Source organism: Amphiprion ocellaris, chromosome 5 (genome assembly GCF_022539595.1).
Source record: "Amphiprion ocellaris isolate individual 3 ecotype Okinawa chromosome 5, ASM2253959v1, whole genome shotgun sequence".
Taxonomy (NCBI): domain Eukaryota; kingdom Metazoa; phylum Chordata; class Actinopteri; family Pomacentridae; genus Amphiprion; species Amphiprion ocellaris.
The window spans coordinates 35791427-35804063 of record NC_072770.1 but is presented as its reverse complement, the minus strand read 5'-3'; the positions used below and the strand labels follow the sequence as shown (position 1 = coordinate 35804063).

At 39.4% G+C, this 12637-nt stretch overlaps 2 protein-coding genes across 6 annotated transcripts; one reads left to right on the top strand and one right to left on the bottom strand.

The window, feature by feature from the left end:
- Positions 1 to 2566: 2566 nt before the first annotated feature.
- cenps (centromere protein S) lies at positions 2567 to 6380 on the top strand. Of its 3 annotated transcripts, none has more exons than XM_023287430.3 (6): positions 2567 to 2647; positions 2773 to 2852; positions 3029 to 3152; positions 5533 to 5566; positions 5703 to 5769; positions 5950 to 6380. In XM_023287430.3, exons 2-6 carry the CDS (start codon positions 2823 to 2825, stop codon positions 6061 to 6063), a joined length of 369 nt encoding a protein of 122 aa, XP_023143198.1. In that variant the 5' UTR covers positions 2567 to 2647; positions 2773 to 2822; the 3' UTR covers positions 6064 to 6380. The 3 variants fall into 3 exon arrangements, with proteins under 3 accessions (XP_023143198.1, XP_023143199.1, XP_054866394.1); XM_023287431.3 differs by having other exon boundaries at positions 2575 to 2647; positions 2739 to 2852; XM_055010419.1 differs by lacking the exons at positions 2567 to 2647; positions 2773 to 2852; positions 3029 to 3152 and adding an exon at positions 3177 to 4421.
- tardbpb (TAR DNA binding protein b) lies at positions 5921 to 11718 on the bottom strand. Of its 3 annotated transcripts, XR_002747125.3 has the most exons (6): positions 10937 to 11718; positions 10117 to 10280; positions 9012 to 9161; positions 8726 to 8896; positions 7571 to 8632; positions 5921 to 6914 (listed from the first exon to the last, which is right to left on the bottom strand). XR_002747125.3 is itself a non-coding variant. In XM_023287428.3 (5 exons), exons 1-5 carry the CDS (start codon positions 11175 to 11177, stop codon positions 8141 to 8143), a joined length of 1218 nt encoding a protein of 405 aa, XP_023143196.1. In that variant the 5' UTR covers positions 11178 to 11718; the 3' UTR covers positions 6982 to 8140. The 3 variants fall into 3 exon arrangements, 2 of the variants coding, with proteins under 2 accessions (XP_023143196.1, XP_023143197.1); XM_023287428.3 differs by lacking the exon at positions 5921 to 6914 and having other exon boundaries at positions 6982 to 8632; XM_023287429.3 differs by lacking the exon at positions 5921 to 6914 and having other exon boundaries at positions 6982 to 8632; positions 9021 to 9161.
- Between the last annotated feature and the right edge of the window lie 919 nt (positions 11719 to 12637).

Below are 12637 nucleotides of genomic sequence, written 5' to 3'. Positions count from 1 at the left end.
ACGTGCAATAATAAATAAATACAATGGCTGGTTGTTAGTTTATTCACTATTAATGTCACTTTATATCCGGGATTGAACTTGAGCAGTGGAAGAGAGAAGGAATTTAATGAAACTATGGAGATTCTGAGAGGTAACGTTGCGCAATGTTAAGCGTAATTTAATTCAAACCAGCTGAATGTTAAACTTCAGTGCAGCTGAACGGGTTTCAGTTAACCTTAAAGTAAAATTACTTTTTAAAAGCTAAAATACACAGCAGAAAAATACAGGTTGAAAAGGTCATTCTAATAATGAGGACAGCTGTGGCAGCAACTAACACAGGTGTTCAGCGGTAAGTTAGCCACCTGTGTTAATTAGCCCGCTAGCTAACTTAGCCGCTTAGCTAGCTAACGCGTCCGGACCAACTGCTCAAACACGACAAAACACAACTCTTCACAAGTTGCTGACTTAACGTACAACAAAACAACGCTACTGGTTAGAAGCATTTGTCTTCTTACCGTGTTTTACTCCAAAAACAAGACCAACATCAGCCAGTAGTGATGCTACGAGATGTGCCGAGGTGTCGACGTGTGTGTCGAGCAATGGAGGGGGCGTGTCCACGAAACGCGTATCGAGGCTTGCTTCATTTAGGGGTGGAGCCAAAAAATGATGACGTTCGAAGCCTCGCAAGCCGGTCGTACCGCGTGACTGGTTCAGGAAGTGGTTCGCAGGTTTGACGTGCAATTCAAAATATAAGCGGCAGCGAAACGCAATGGATTCCCCGTTCACATTTGTTGGATTTTTACCTGCTGTATCTTTGCATTCAATCGGTTTGACTCTTTTTTTTTTTAGAACCAGCCAGAAAGAGAACATTGTCCCCTGTCTGGAAACACTTTGACCTGATTTCTCCTAATGAAGTAGGCACATAACAAATGAAGTGTAATATGAATAACTGTGACAACCACACACCGCTTGTTCTAATTTCTTTTTTTCCTGGTATTTTAAAAGGTGAAGTGTCTGTTATGTTCCAATGAGCTAGAGAGATTATTGTCCAAAAAAAAGAAGCCCCCTGAATCCCAGCACTGTGGAAAAATTGATATTTTTGAATAAAAACAAATAATATGTTGTCCCTACTTTTGTTTTGCAGGTTGTCACTGGTACCACACGCACAGTCACAAAACAACAAGTAGCAAGTAGCACAATAAATTTTATTTATATAGCCCTTATTACAATTAAAAGTATCTAAGCCCTTTACAGAAAGCCAGAACCTGACATCAATCAAGCAGTCAAGCAACAAATCTCAAATCTCTCCCCAGTTTGTTTCCATTTCCCCTACTGTTCCTGCTATCAGGAAAAGCAGACACTATATTAAGTATATTACTTGTTTATTGGCATTATCATTTAAGCACAATTCAAAGCTTCACATAGCAAAGCTCGTGCGTCATTATAGGCACTCTGCCTGTTTTACTTTTATTTGTCCAGTTGATGGCGCAGTAGAGCAAACGAAGCACCATGGAGCTTCGAACCACGAGTGAACCAGCTGGATGAAAAACCTCAATGCTTCATGAAGCTTCATCTCGCCATCACTAGCAGCCAGAGATGCTATCAGACGTGCCAACCATAGATGTATATAGCAGACAAGATACGCTAGCGCGCTGTCTTCTATATTATCGTTTGGCTCCACACTTGCTGATGACCACTTCCGGTCTCAGAAAATGAAAAAACGGACCTTTTTTCGTTTCCGTCTCTTAAGGATTTTATTTTTTTTGTTATTCTTAAATATAAAATGAAAATCAAAGCATTTTTAAAACTTCGTATATCCACCTTTGATCATGAAAAGGAAAAAAGCCTTGTATTTCAATTTCATTTTTTGTATTTTAAAACGAAAATCAAATAACCACTCGTTTTTTTGTTTTTCAATACCCGTTTCAGAACGGAAAATCCAATTGCCAAAATATACAGGGACCTTGTGCCTTGCTTTGTCATGTTCTGTCTTGCTTTGTCATTTTGTGTCTTGTTTTTGGAATTTTGTGCTTTGCTTTGTTGTTCTGTTTCTTGTTTTTGTCACAGACGATCTTGTTACCATAGCAACGAAATCTTTCTCAGACTCAAGTTTGTTGTCGTATTGTTCTGTGTTGTAAAGTTATTAACACAGATGATGTGTGGCATTTCTTATTTTTTTATAACGAGGAATAATCCTGTTGAATTCGACTTTTGGCTCAGACCCTTTCATTGTGTCCATTAAACCAGTGATGACACATATTAAGCTGTGAGTCTGTAACGGCTATCATATCAAAATGCAAACTACAGACATATAGCTAGTTAAAAATACAAAAAAGAACTGGTCACCTTGAGTGGTACCGATTATTATTATTATTATTATTATTATTATTATTATTATTATTATTATTATATTAATAATAATAATAATAATAATAATAATAATAATAATAATAATAATAATAATAATAATAATAATAATAATAATAATAATAATAATAATAATAATAATAATAATAATCATTGTTGTTTTCCAGTCCAGCAGGTGGCGGTCCTGCGCCTTTAAGCTGGTTTACCAATTAAACCCAGAAGAAGAAGAAGAGTCTTCGGTTTGCTGATAAATTTCTGCCGCGAGTTTTTGTTTTCACTGAACTGTTAACATCCATAAACTGTATGTATATCACTGTTTGACATACTTTAAGCTAACTTGAAATATGTGTTTACAGGTTACATCTCGTTTTGTCTGTTATACCTTCGTTTAGTGAGCTTTTACCAAACGTCGTTACTTAATTGCAGCTGTGAAGAAAATCGTGTTGTTTTCGGGAGGTTGCTTCCCCTAGAAGAAAATGTCAGATGATACAGACGAAACTCATCAGGTGAGAGTGTTTTAACAGCATTTAACTTTCAGTGTTGCTTTCTACATGTAGCTAATATTTACATTATTGAGCCTTGTATTGTCGTTAGCTAACATATGTCGTCTAACCGCCTCCAACAGGTGGTGAAGTATATGGCGTAAAAATCAAGTTTAATGTTCCTTTAATTATTGTTTTAGAGGTTAAAGGCAGCTGTGCATTACACAGTCGGTCGTCTGTGTCAGAAGATCGGAGAGGACCACCGGAGGGAGTTCAGTCGACAAGTCATAGCAGCGATAGCAGAGACGACGTTCAGACAGTGTGGTGGGTGTCAGCAGCTCAGTCTTCTCCATTAATCACATACAGACCTTAAAAAATGCATCAAAACTCAGACATCCTGCTAAATCTAATAACATTTCACTGTCACGTCATTACAAGGAGATCAGGAGCTTCTATTGCTATTTGCAGTTATAACTATGTAATCAGTGCAATTAGATTCTCAGTTTCATGTATCTGAATGCAAAAACTCAAAATCTTACCAAGTCTGTTTATCTTTAGTCAAAATATCTAATCCCACTTGATTTAAGATAAATTCACTTAACAAGTGACATTTCAACAAGAGGGAGGGACTTGTTTTAAGACAATGCATCTTAAATATCTTGTTAAGCCAAACAATCTTGAAATTATCTTGAGTTGTATTTTATAAGAAAACTCAAAAGTTTAATACATCTCAAATTAAGAGGTTACATTAAGATTATTATATTTTAAGACACCTAAGCTTGACAATCCTGCTAAAATAGAGCTTAAAATAAGTTTTCCCCAGCTAATTTTGAGATCTCAATATTCTAAATATCATATCTTATTTCAAGAAGTCTTACCAAGCCATTTTTCACTTCTTCTATTAGCAGATTTTTTCACTTATTTCAAGGTAAAAGTTCCTTGAAATAAGTTTTTTTTTTCTTGTTTTGAGAGGGGCATTTTTTCCAGTGCTCTACCTAGTGCCGTGATAAACAGAATGCACTTATCACTCTTCAATACTGAGGAAGACTGATATTTAATATAGAAAGAACAGTGCGAAAGAGCATGTGCATTAAACACTGTTAAAAAACTGTGCAGAAGGTCAAGATATGCATCCCAGTAGGACAAAGGTTGCATTAAGTCCTTCGGTCGGTGATGTTGGATGGCGAGGATGGAGCAGTGGTTTGCCTGAGGGTGAAATCTGTCTTTGAACCTTGAGGTTCTACATTTCAGACTCCTGAAGCATCTGCCAGATGGCAGTGTCAGGGTTTCTGCAGGGCATTAAAAAGCATTAAATTTGACAAGAAACCCTGACGGTGTGTATTCTGATCATGTTGTTGGCTCTTCTGAACACTGGGCTGATTTGATCACCATCTGTAGATGCTTGTGTGTTGTAACACCATACTATGATGCTACTAATGATAATGTGTCAGTGGTGCACCAATAGAGTGATGGTGGTAGTAAATGTCCTCACCCTCTTCACGAAGTACAGCCCCTGCTTTGCTATCCTGATTGATGCGGCGTGTCCAGGAGAAGTCCTTAATGCTGTGTCCACCTCAGGCCCACTGTTACATAGTAAGTCGTGGTGTTGATGTCTTCTGTCCGGCCTCAGGTCCACCATCTCTTTCTTGGTCTTGTTGACATTGTCAAATTGTTGTTTTGACACCACAGCATCAGGTTTTCTACCTCCCTGGGGGACGCTGCCTCATCGCTGTTTTTGATGAGGCTGCTGACATGAGAATGTGAGGTGGAGAGTGTGTATAGCATGGGACCAAATACACAACACAAAGCATGACAGTTTACACGTGCTACCAGCTGCAATTCCTAATACTTCTTTCTGAAACTTTTATGCAGTTTTGTAATTACAACTTTCAAATTCGGGATACTCTGATGTACCCAACACACATAAGAAGTGCTTCAGTATTAACCCTACTGTTACTAGAACTCTAAAATATAAAAAATAAAAACTGTTGGGATGCTCCAGGGGTTTAACATACTTACATCATGGGTTTAAATCCTGACAGGACACTGGTTTTACAAATCAGCCCCCATCATTTGCTGGATATGACATCTTTATTATTTAAGTTGAAGATGCGAAATGTAGCAGACTGCTTTCTTGACTATGTAGTGTGATGTACAAATGGTTTATAACCCTTTGAGACATCTATTTTACATTTAAAGGCCTCTCAACAGCACATCACAGCCTGAGACATTACTCACAGATGAGTCCTATGGCCTTACAGTTTTAAAAAAGATTACAGTGATTACTTTTAACGTGTGCTAAAGGTTTGAGCGCAGATGAACGGCTTGACCACCTGGAAGTCACAGAATCATCAATATCAGTCTGGTATACAAATCTTGATTTGTGCAATTAAATGCGTTGGTATTCTTTGTGAAATTAAACGTGTCGGACAGCTTCTTCCAATTTGGCAGGAGAGTAGGAGACAATCTGCCAGCCATTAAGTCGTGTCTACACACCCTCAAGTTAGGGCTTAACAGGATTTCACTAAATCTCCTGTGCCAAACCATTCTAGTTAACAGGTTTAGTTCACACAGACTGCTGTTCTATCGACTGTGTGAGAAATGGGGTCCTAACTGTACAGAACAAGAATATTCAGATTTCTTATCACAATGCAGTTTTGTAATTGCCTGAACTTAACATCCCACTTTTGGCTTTAATTTTCAGATGTATTTGCTAAAGACCTGGAGGCTTTTGCAAGGTAAGCTTTTTTTTTGGGAACCATATTAACAAGTGTTAATCCTGTACTTTTTCTCTTGCCAAAACACATTGTTTGTCCAACCTAAAACTATGTAAATGGCTTAACATCTCATTTTCAATCTGATGTGTGATTTCAGGCATGCTAAAAGAAGCACAGTCAATGCAGAGGATGTAAAACTTGTAGCCCGTCGCAGTACTGCATTGGTGAGTTCTTGTCAGTAACGTTGGAGCCACCAAGTCTAAGACCACATGTCATTAAGCCAGTCAATGTTACTCACTCCCAATTATTTCACTGTAATTTCAGTATACTGGACCTGTGTATAGGGTATACATATATTCTACAGCAGACAGCAAATATGTTTAATTTGCCTTTATTAATTTCAGTCCATCTACATACAAAATAAAAGTGAAGAACTGACCCAGGAGCAGAGGGATTTGAAAAAGAAGGGTACTGGGAAGAGGAAGAGCAGAGACACTGAAGAGGACAGAAGAGAATAAGGACAGGACAAAGGCAAGCCTGCAGTGTCTCATTCATGCCCAACATTCAAACGAACATGAAGATTCACTAATACATGACAGTGAGTCAAGTGACACGCAAGTTTCTTAGTTTTGAGAGTTATGCATTTCAAATAGTCTACAGCATGAGACTTTGTCATACCACACTAACCGCTCTGCAGGTTTGGAACGAATATCCTCCAGCTTCTATTGTCACCTGCTAATCTAATGTCAAACTGTAGTGCATCTGGCACAGGTTTGACGTATGAAAATGCCCATGTATGAATTGAAAAACATTAAAGTCTTATTCTTTAAAGTACTGCCACTGTGACGTTTACTTCAAAAAGTCTTTACAGTATTGTATTTCAGTGGTTTGGGTTGTAAATTATCTAAAAAAAAAAAACCCACTTATGAATTAACTGATGTGTTTTGCCCTTGAGGAAACCTCGAGACCTAATACTGTCAAACCACCCATTTGATCTAAAACGACAAAATAATCCCAAATTTCAAGGCTCAGCAATGTGACATTTGTCATCTTGCTACTACAGCCAAATCAGGGAGAAATAATATTGTTTGGAATGGTGATCAGACATTGCTGAGCTCATTGCTTGAAGTTGACATGAAGACAATGAGTCCCCAGGAACTTGTGCTAACCTTAGAAGTAGCTGTGAATAATAAAAAGGGGATAATTCACTCCAACAAGCCATCAAAAGCAGCAAAAAGACAGGTACTACCCCATGTCATGTCTGAGAAGGCCACACACACTGAAAGTGTTGGAACTTCCATCTTCGTCCTTCAGAACAGACTTCAGTCAGGGTTCAAACGGAGACCTCGACCAGCAGAGCCCAAGGTCCCTAGATATGTGAATCGAATTAGATGTTTATGATTTGACAAACTGACTCAAGTAGTATCAACTAAGCATCTATTCAAATGAACTTTATTAGAGAACTCCCTTCATTTGACATGTTTTTAAACACCTCACAAACAACAAGAGCTACTGGGAACCTTTGGACACACCACTCCACGTTCTCACACTAGCACTCGCGTCCCCCAGAGTCTTCAGGTGTCATCCACATCAAGTACACACTTACAGATCAGTTCAATAACATGAAAGCACACACCATACAGCATTCAAATCAGATAATATAAGCAATACAAATATTCATCACAACATTCCACTACATTTGATATTTCTGCACTTGACAGACATACTTAAGATTAAGGAAAAACTTGCAAATATTAAAAAAAAAAAATTTCTTGAAGTACTAATTAAAGAATGTCCATGTTACGGGAGGCGCTCGTAGCATCTGCAGCTTCCACTCACACACTCAGAAAGCAGTCAAATTGGGCCCTTTCACCGCACAACCAGTCCGTTTCACGCGTCTCTCCGTTCGCTCACTCATCGCTTCACTCTTCGCCACAAGCCATCCTCAATCGCACTCATCAGTTCTTAAAATGTCAGTTGCGCAGTTCTTTCCATTTAAAAGTGGATAAAAGTGAAAACACCCACCGTCTCTTAGAACATGCGGAGTGAAGCCGTTCTTTGATGGCATAGCATTTACAGGTGGGAAGAGGGAGAATGATACCGATATCACCCCAAGAATGCTGCCAAAGAGGAGCTTCCTCACAGGAAAATGGAAGAGAGGTGAACTGCAGAAGAGATTTCAATGAAGGCTTTTCCATAGAACTTGACTGCAAATAAAGTTGCACTTAAAACATTTAGGTTTCAACCAGATTCTTCCCAATGCAAGATTGCCTTTTAGGTCGATGACAAAGCCGGATAATGGTGAACCACAAACATTCATGCATTTTCAAAATGGTTATCACATTTCACAATACATGCATTAGAGAATCCAGTTGAAATGGATACAAACAAATGAGACATCAAAAATAGCACTTTAGTCAGACATCCTGGTAAACAATTTACTTCGACACTTTCTAAATTAAATCTTTAGCATTTTTTCCAAATGTACAAAACATCTTCCACAAAAGTGTTAAGTTTTCATATACGCGTTAACACCAGAAATAAATTTCGAAAAGACTCATCTTTCTCACAATACTTACCATACAAACACTTAACTTACATACCCCACCCAGATGACTTTGACTCCATGCTGGACCCAAAACCTGAGCTAAACCCACTACCACTGGTTGTAGAGTTTGACCCTGTTCCCCAGCCGAGACTGGCTGAGCTGGTGCCGTAGTTGCTGTTGCCTGTACTGAAAGACTGACTCTGGTCCCTGCTAGAGCTTGTTCCACTGGACGTGCTGCCTGAGGTGGATGTCTGCTGCTGGCTAGCCAGCATACCCATCATCCCCCAACTACTCTGCAGAGCAGCCTGAGCAGCAGCCATCATGGCGGGGTTCAGACTGAAGGAACCAAAATTTGCCAGACTACTGTTAGTGCTGCTCCCTAACCCACTACGGCTGCTACCAAATGCTTGAGCTCCAAAACCATTTCCAAATCGAGCTGTACGATCAAACTGCCTATTGCCATGTTTGGGCTCAGCATTTGAGATGTGAACGCTGACTCCTTTGATAATAAGATCCTCTCCACAGAGAGACTGGGCAACCTGTGAGGAAAGAAGAGATCTGAATCAGATCATCTAGGCATGGGAATACTAAATACTAAAAAAGGAACTACTTTCTAAGCATTCATACAGTACCTGATCGTCTGCAAATGTGACAAAGGCAAAAGCACGGAATGGCTTGGGGATGAAGACATCTGTGACTTCTCCGTACTGCATAAAGAACTGCCGTAGATCATCTGTGGTCATGTCTTCTGTGCAACGGCCTACAAACACTTTCCGGCTCCTCAGTGGCTCATCTGGACCTTGCTGTAAACAAACCGGGAAAAAAATATTACACATTATAATGGCAACAATGATGTTAACTATGACGTTAACTCAGTTTTCTATCCTATAAAAATGTGGGTATACGCATGGACATTACCATATTCACCTTCGAGTTAGGGAGCTTGCAGTCACACCATCTCCCGTCAATCATATGGCGCTGGGAGATCACCTTTTCTTGGGCCTCATACTCTGTGAACCTCACAAAGCCAAATCCTTTAGAGTTTCCGGTCTTAGCATCTCGTTTTACCTGAGAGAACAACATACAACCAGTAATCAGCATCAGTTGTCACAACTTACAAACCACTGCAAATGTGTATTTTTAGTAACCCCCATCCTACTGAGTGGGGTACCCAAACACCCCAGAACTGTACTTTTTGTCTCCTCTCACTGTGCTTTGTTCCATCATTCCAATTTATAGCATTTTCCATCTCTGTTTGAATTTGTGCTTTTTGAAAATACTCATGTATTGTAGTCCCAGTGGACCCACGTCAAAAGCACCCAATTCTACTGATGCAGTTTTATTAGAAGGAACCATTTACTGAGTTCATATTCCCCATGGGTCCTAATTTAAAGTATCACTCACTGTCAGAGGGGTAGAAGCTATACCCGAGTGTGGGAAAATCACAAACAATTTTCAGGCTATAGAGGGATGAGAAAGGTTTGTGACTATTAAGATTTGAGGCAGTTTGCTTTATTTGTCACAGTTCAAAGATGTGTTTGGCTGTAACAAACCTAGAGTATATATGTGTGACATAGTTTTGACTGATATTGGTGCCGTTTTGTGGGGAATAGTGGCAAGTAAATCAAGACCAGACGGGTTTGTTGTTGCTGAAATGTTGACACAAATATGAAGAATAGAATGTTTACTTGAAATTGATGAAAACAAATGATACCAGAATCAAAGGACAGCAAGTAGGCTTTGAAGTACGAATATGGATTTTACTTGGGACAAAAGCTCCAATCAGTTTTTTCATTTTCACAAGATGCAAATAAATCAGCTTTCCTGAAATAACAGTAACCTCTGTTTTCAAATTCTACTATTAGCATTCCTAATATTGTTTTGAAAAGAAATAAGATAATATTCTGCTACTGTGGTTTATTCTTAAAGTACTATATTCTTGTGGTCCCCAGAGAGCCAAGTCAGAAATCCTCGTATATTAAATATGTTGACAGAATGAGGGTTAATATTGATAAAACTATACCTGAACCATGATGACTTCTCCAAATGTGCTAAAGTAGTCCTTCAGGTCCTGTTCAGTTGTTTTCCAAGGAAGACCCAGTACGATCAGATCAGATGTCTTCATATCCCCTCTCTTCATTTTCACAGCAGAGGAGGCATCGATTTCATCCATTTTTCTTTTGTTGTCTGAAATGTGACCAACACAGGGAAAAAATACTGTAAATAATTATCAAGACCAAAGCTGTACAAGGGCAAAATTCTGTTGACTTTTTTTTATCAGCACAATACACTATTTTAAGTTGATTTTCCTTCACTGCCTTCATTCCTTCTGCAAAATTTGATGTCTGTGGACTTTTTTCAGAAGCTGTAATTGGACGCATTTACTTATATGTCATTATAATTTAAGGTATTATGTACTCTTATGACGAAACTGTTCATATTCATGGTTACATTAGACTACACCTCATGTGCAGTTCAAGTCTACATTGACACCAACAACTACAACCTTCAAAATGACCCTGAAGTTAATCAAGACCTCTCGAAATGAGTTTCAACTAAATACGTGACTTCCAAGAAGACGCGTTTATTAAATAGCTGCCGCATTTACTTTGGCACGATAAAAAGGAAAAAAAAAAAACATGGGTCTTGATTTGCTCATTTCGTGAATGGATTTAGCGCCTCAACTTGTACTTCAGTGGGCGTAGGCAAACTACACGTCATTCTTGTCTATTTTCAGAGTGCAGATGCTACATTATGAATTATAAATAAGAGTACCCCTGGACACCTGTTCGAGATAAAGTGGTTAGCTGCAGATTGTGTGAATGCAAAGTAGCCACATTTACCTTTTGGATAGTTCACCACGTACACGACATTCCCCCATCCGTTTTCTGGCGCGTGTAGGACCCCTTCCACCAGACGCACTCCTCGCATGCACTGAGACACGGGGCTCCTGAACCGCAGGCCGCATGCCCCTGGAAACTGAGCCGCCACGGTTGAAAGCAGAACAGTGCCGTCATCCTCCGACGGGATCTCCATGGGTTCCTCGTTTTCCTCCTCCGCCACCCGAATGTACACTTCGGCCATTTTTGCCCCAAAACAAAACTTACCGCCTGAATCAAAACAGTGCTAAAGTTAGCAGTTAGCTCGCTAGCTGTCCACGAATGCGGCTAACCTTAGCCGGCGTTGCTAACCGGACTGAATGAGTCAGGCTAATTTGTTAGTTATATCTGCAGCAAAGACGTGTCAAGTGAACACACTACAACAAAAATTGCGTTATCGCGGGTTTCACTTTAAATGATTTCATATATATTAATTTCGTCAGATCGTGCTAACACGCGAACACCGGCCTTACTATTCCTTTGTTCGTTGGGACGGGGAGCTGTGTCGTCAACACCGGACGACGACCGCTCAAATGTGCCTCTTAATGAAAACTGCGCACGATCCTCCCGCAAAGTAATTCGGCAGACGGAGTTCCTTAAAGTGTGCTGCGCAGGCTGAAGAAGCGACACAATTTCGACAACGCGCTCGTCTCGTCCCACATGCACAGCGAAGAATACAGCTTACAGGAGTGTTTTTCCACGAGGCGACAATTGAAAGCACCATGTAAGGCCCACCAAAATGGCACTATCTAAGCGAAGAACGAAATACGTCATAAGACTGGACTGTTCCATTTCGCGAGGTTATTTTTTTTCTCGAGCGTGTCGTTAATATAAATAGTAATTGCATCATTCGTAAGTAGAAAACACAAGACTGAAAATGTTACGTTTTTATATGTGTGTTTTATACGGAATGTAATACAACACGGCGAAAAGTACTGTTAATAGTCAATTTTATTTTGTGCTTCACCCTTCTGTGAGAGAGTCGATTCTTCCAGGTTTATCTCATCCACGACAGCAGCTTCCGTTCGTTGCTACGTTGGTTGGTTGGAGATGGGAAGATGGCGGTTTGTATGAGCCGCACAAACTTTGACACACAGCTGTCTGAAGTTTAGATGTACAAGTTGTGATCTTCACGTTTTGTCTCAATGGATGCGCCGCTGTCAGATGATGTAAATGTAAACGCTGTCATTTTCAGCGTTTTGTCTTATTTGTGATGCTAATGTGGAGTAGTTAATGTAAGTGCTCAAGTCACAATTTTAATTTTGTCTTCTAAATAATTTCTGCAAGCTAGAACTATTGTAAGGGCACCTTTTAAAAGTCTATCAAAGTACAAATACAAGAACTGCTCCAAGATGAAGGAACTGAGTGACACCAGCAATCTATGATTGGTTAACTGACAAATTTTTGTCCACTCACAAATGTTTTGCAGATTTTCCCAAAGATGGACCAAAACAAAAAAAGGAGCATGTCCAGGTCCTCTTATGGCCATAATCAAGTCATTTAATTATCACATAATCTAAAATAAATAACGCTTAAATGCATACTTACAGTAAAAAGTAGTAGTTTTATACTCTTAAATCTGGTGTTGTTATATGGCTCATTCTGCTTATCTTACTCTCCCTGGCACAGAAAAGTGAAATTCTCAGGCTATTGCAACTTCACAAA

Excerpts from the sequence above, each read along its gene's own strand:
- cenps (XM_055010419.1), top strand. The coding sequence starts at position 4,253 with ATGATGCTACTAATGATAATGTGTCAGTGGTGCACCAATAGAGTGATG. Across the intron at positions 4,422-5,532 it reads CTCAGGCCCACTGTTACATA|ATGTATTTGCTAAAGACCTG; the intron begins GTAAGTCGTGGT and ends TTTAATTTTCAG. Across the intron at positions 5,567-5,702 it reads GACCTGGAGGCTTTTGCAAG|GCATGCTAAAAGAAGCACAG; the intron begins GTAAGCTTTTTT and ends GTGTGATTTCAG.
- tardbpb (XM_023287428.3), bottom strand. The coding sequence starts at position 11,177 with ATGGCCGAAGTGTACATTCGGGTGGCGGAGGAGGAAAACGAGGAACCC. Across the intron at positions 9,162-10,116 it reads GAGAAGTCATCATGGTTCAG|GTAAAACGAGATGCTAAGAC; the intron begins GTATAGTTTTAT and ends TTGTTCTCTCAG. Across the intron at positions 8,897-9,011 it reads CTAACTCGAAGGTGAATATG|CAAGGTCCAGATGAGCCACT; the intron begins GTAATGTCCATG and ends GTTTGTTTACAG.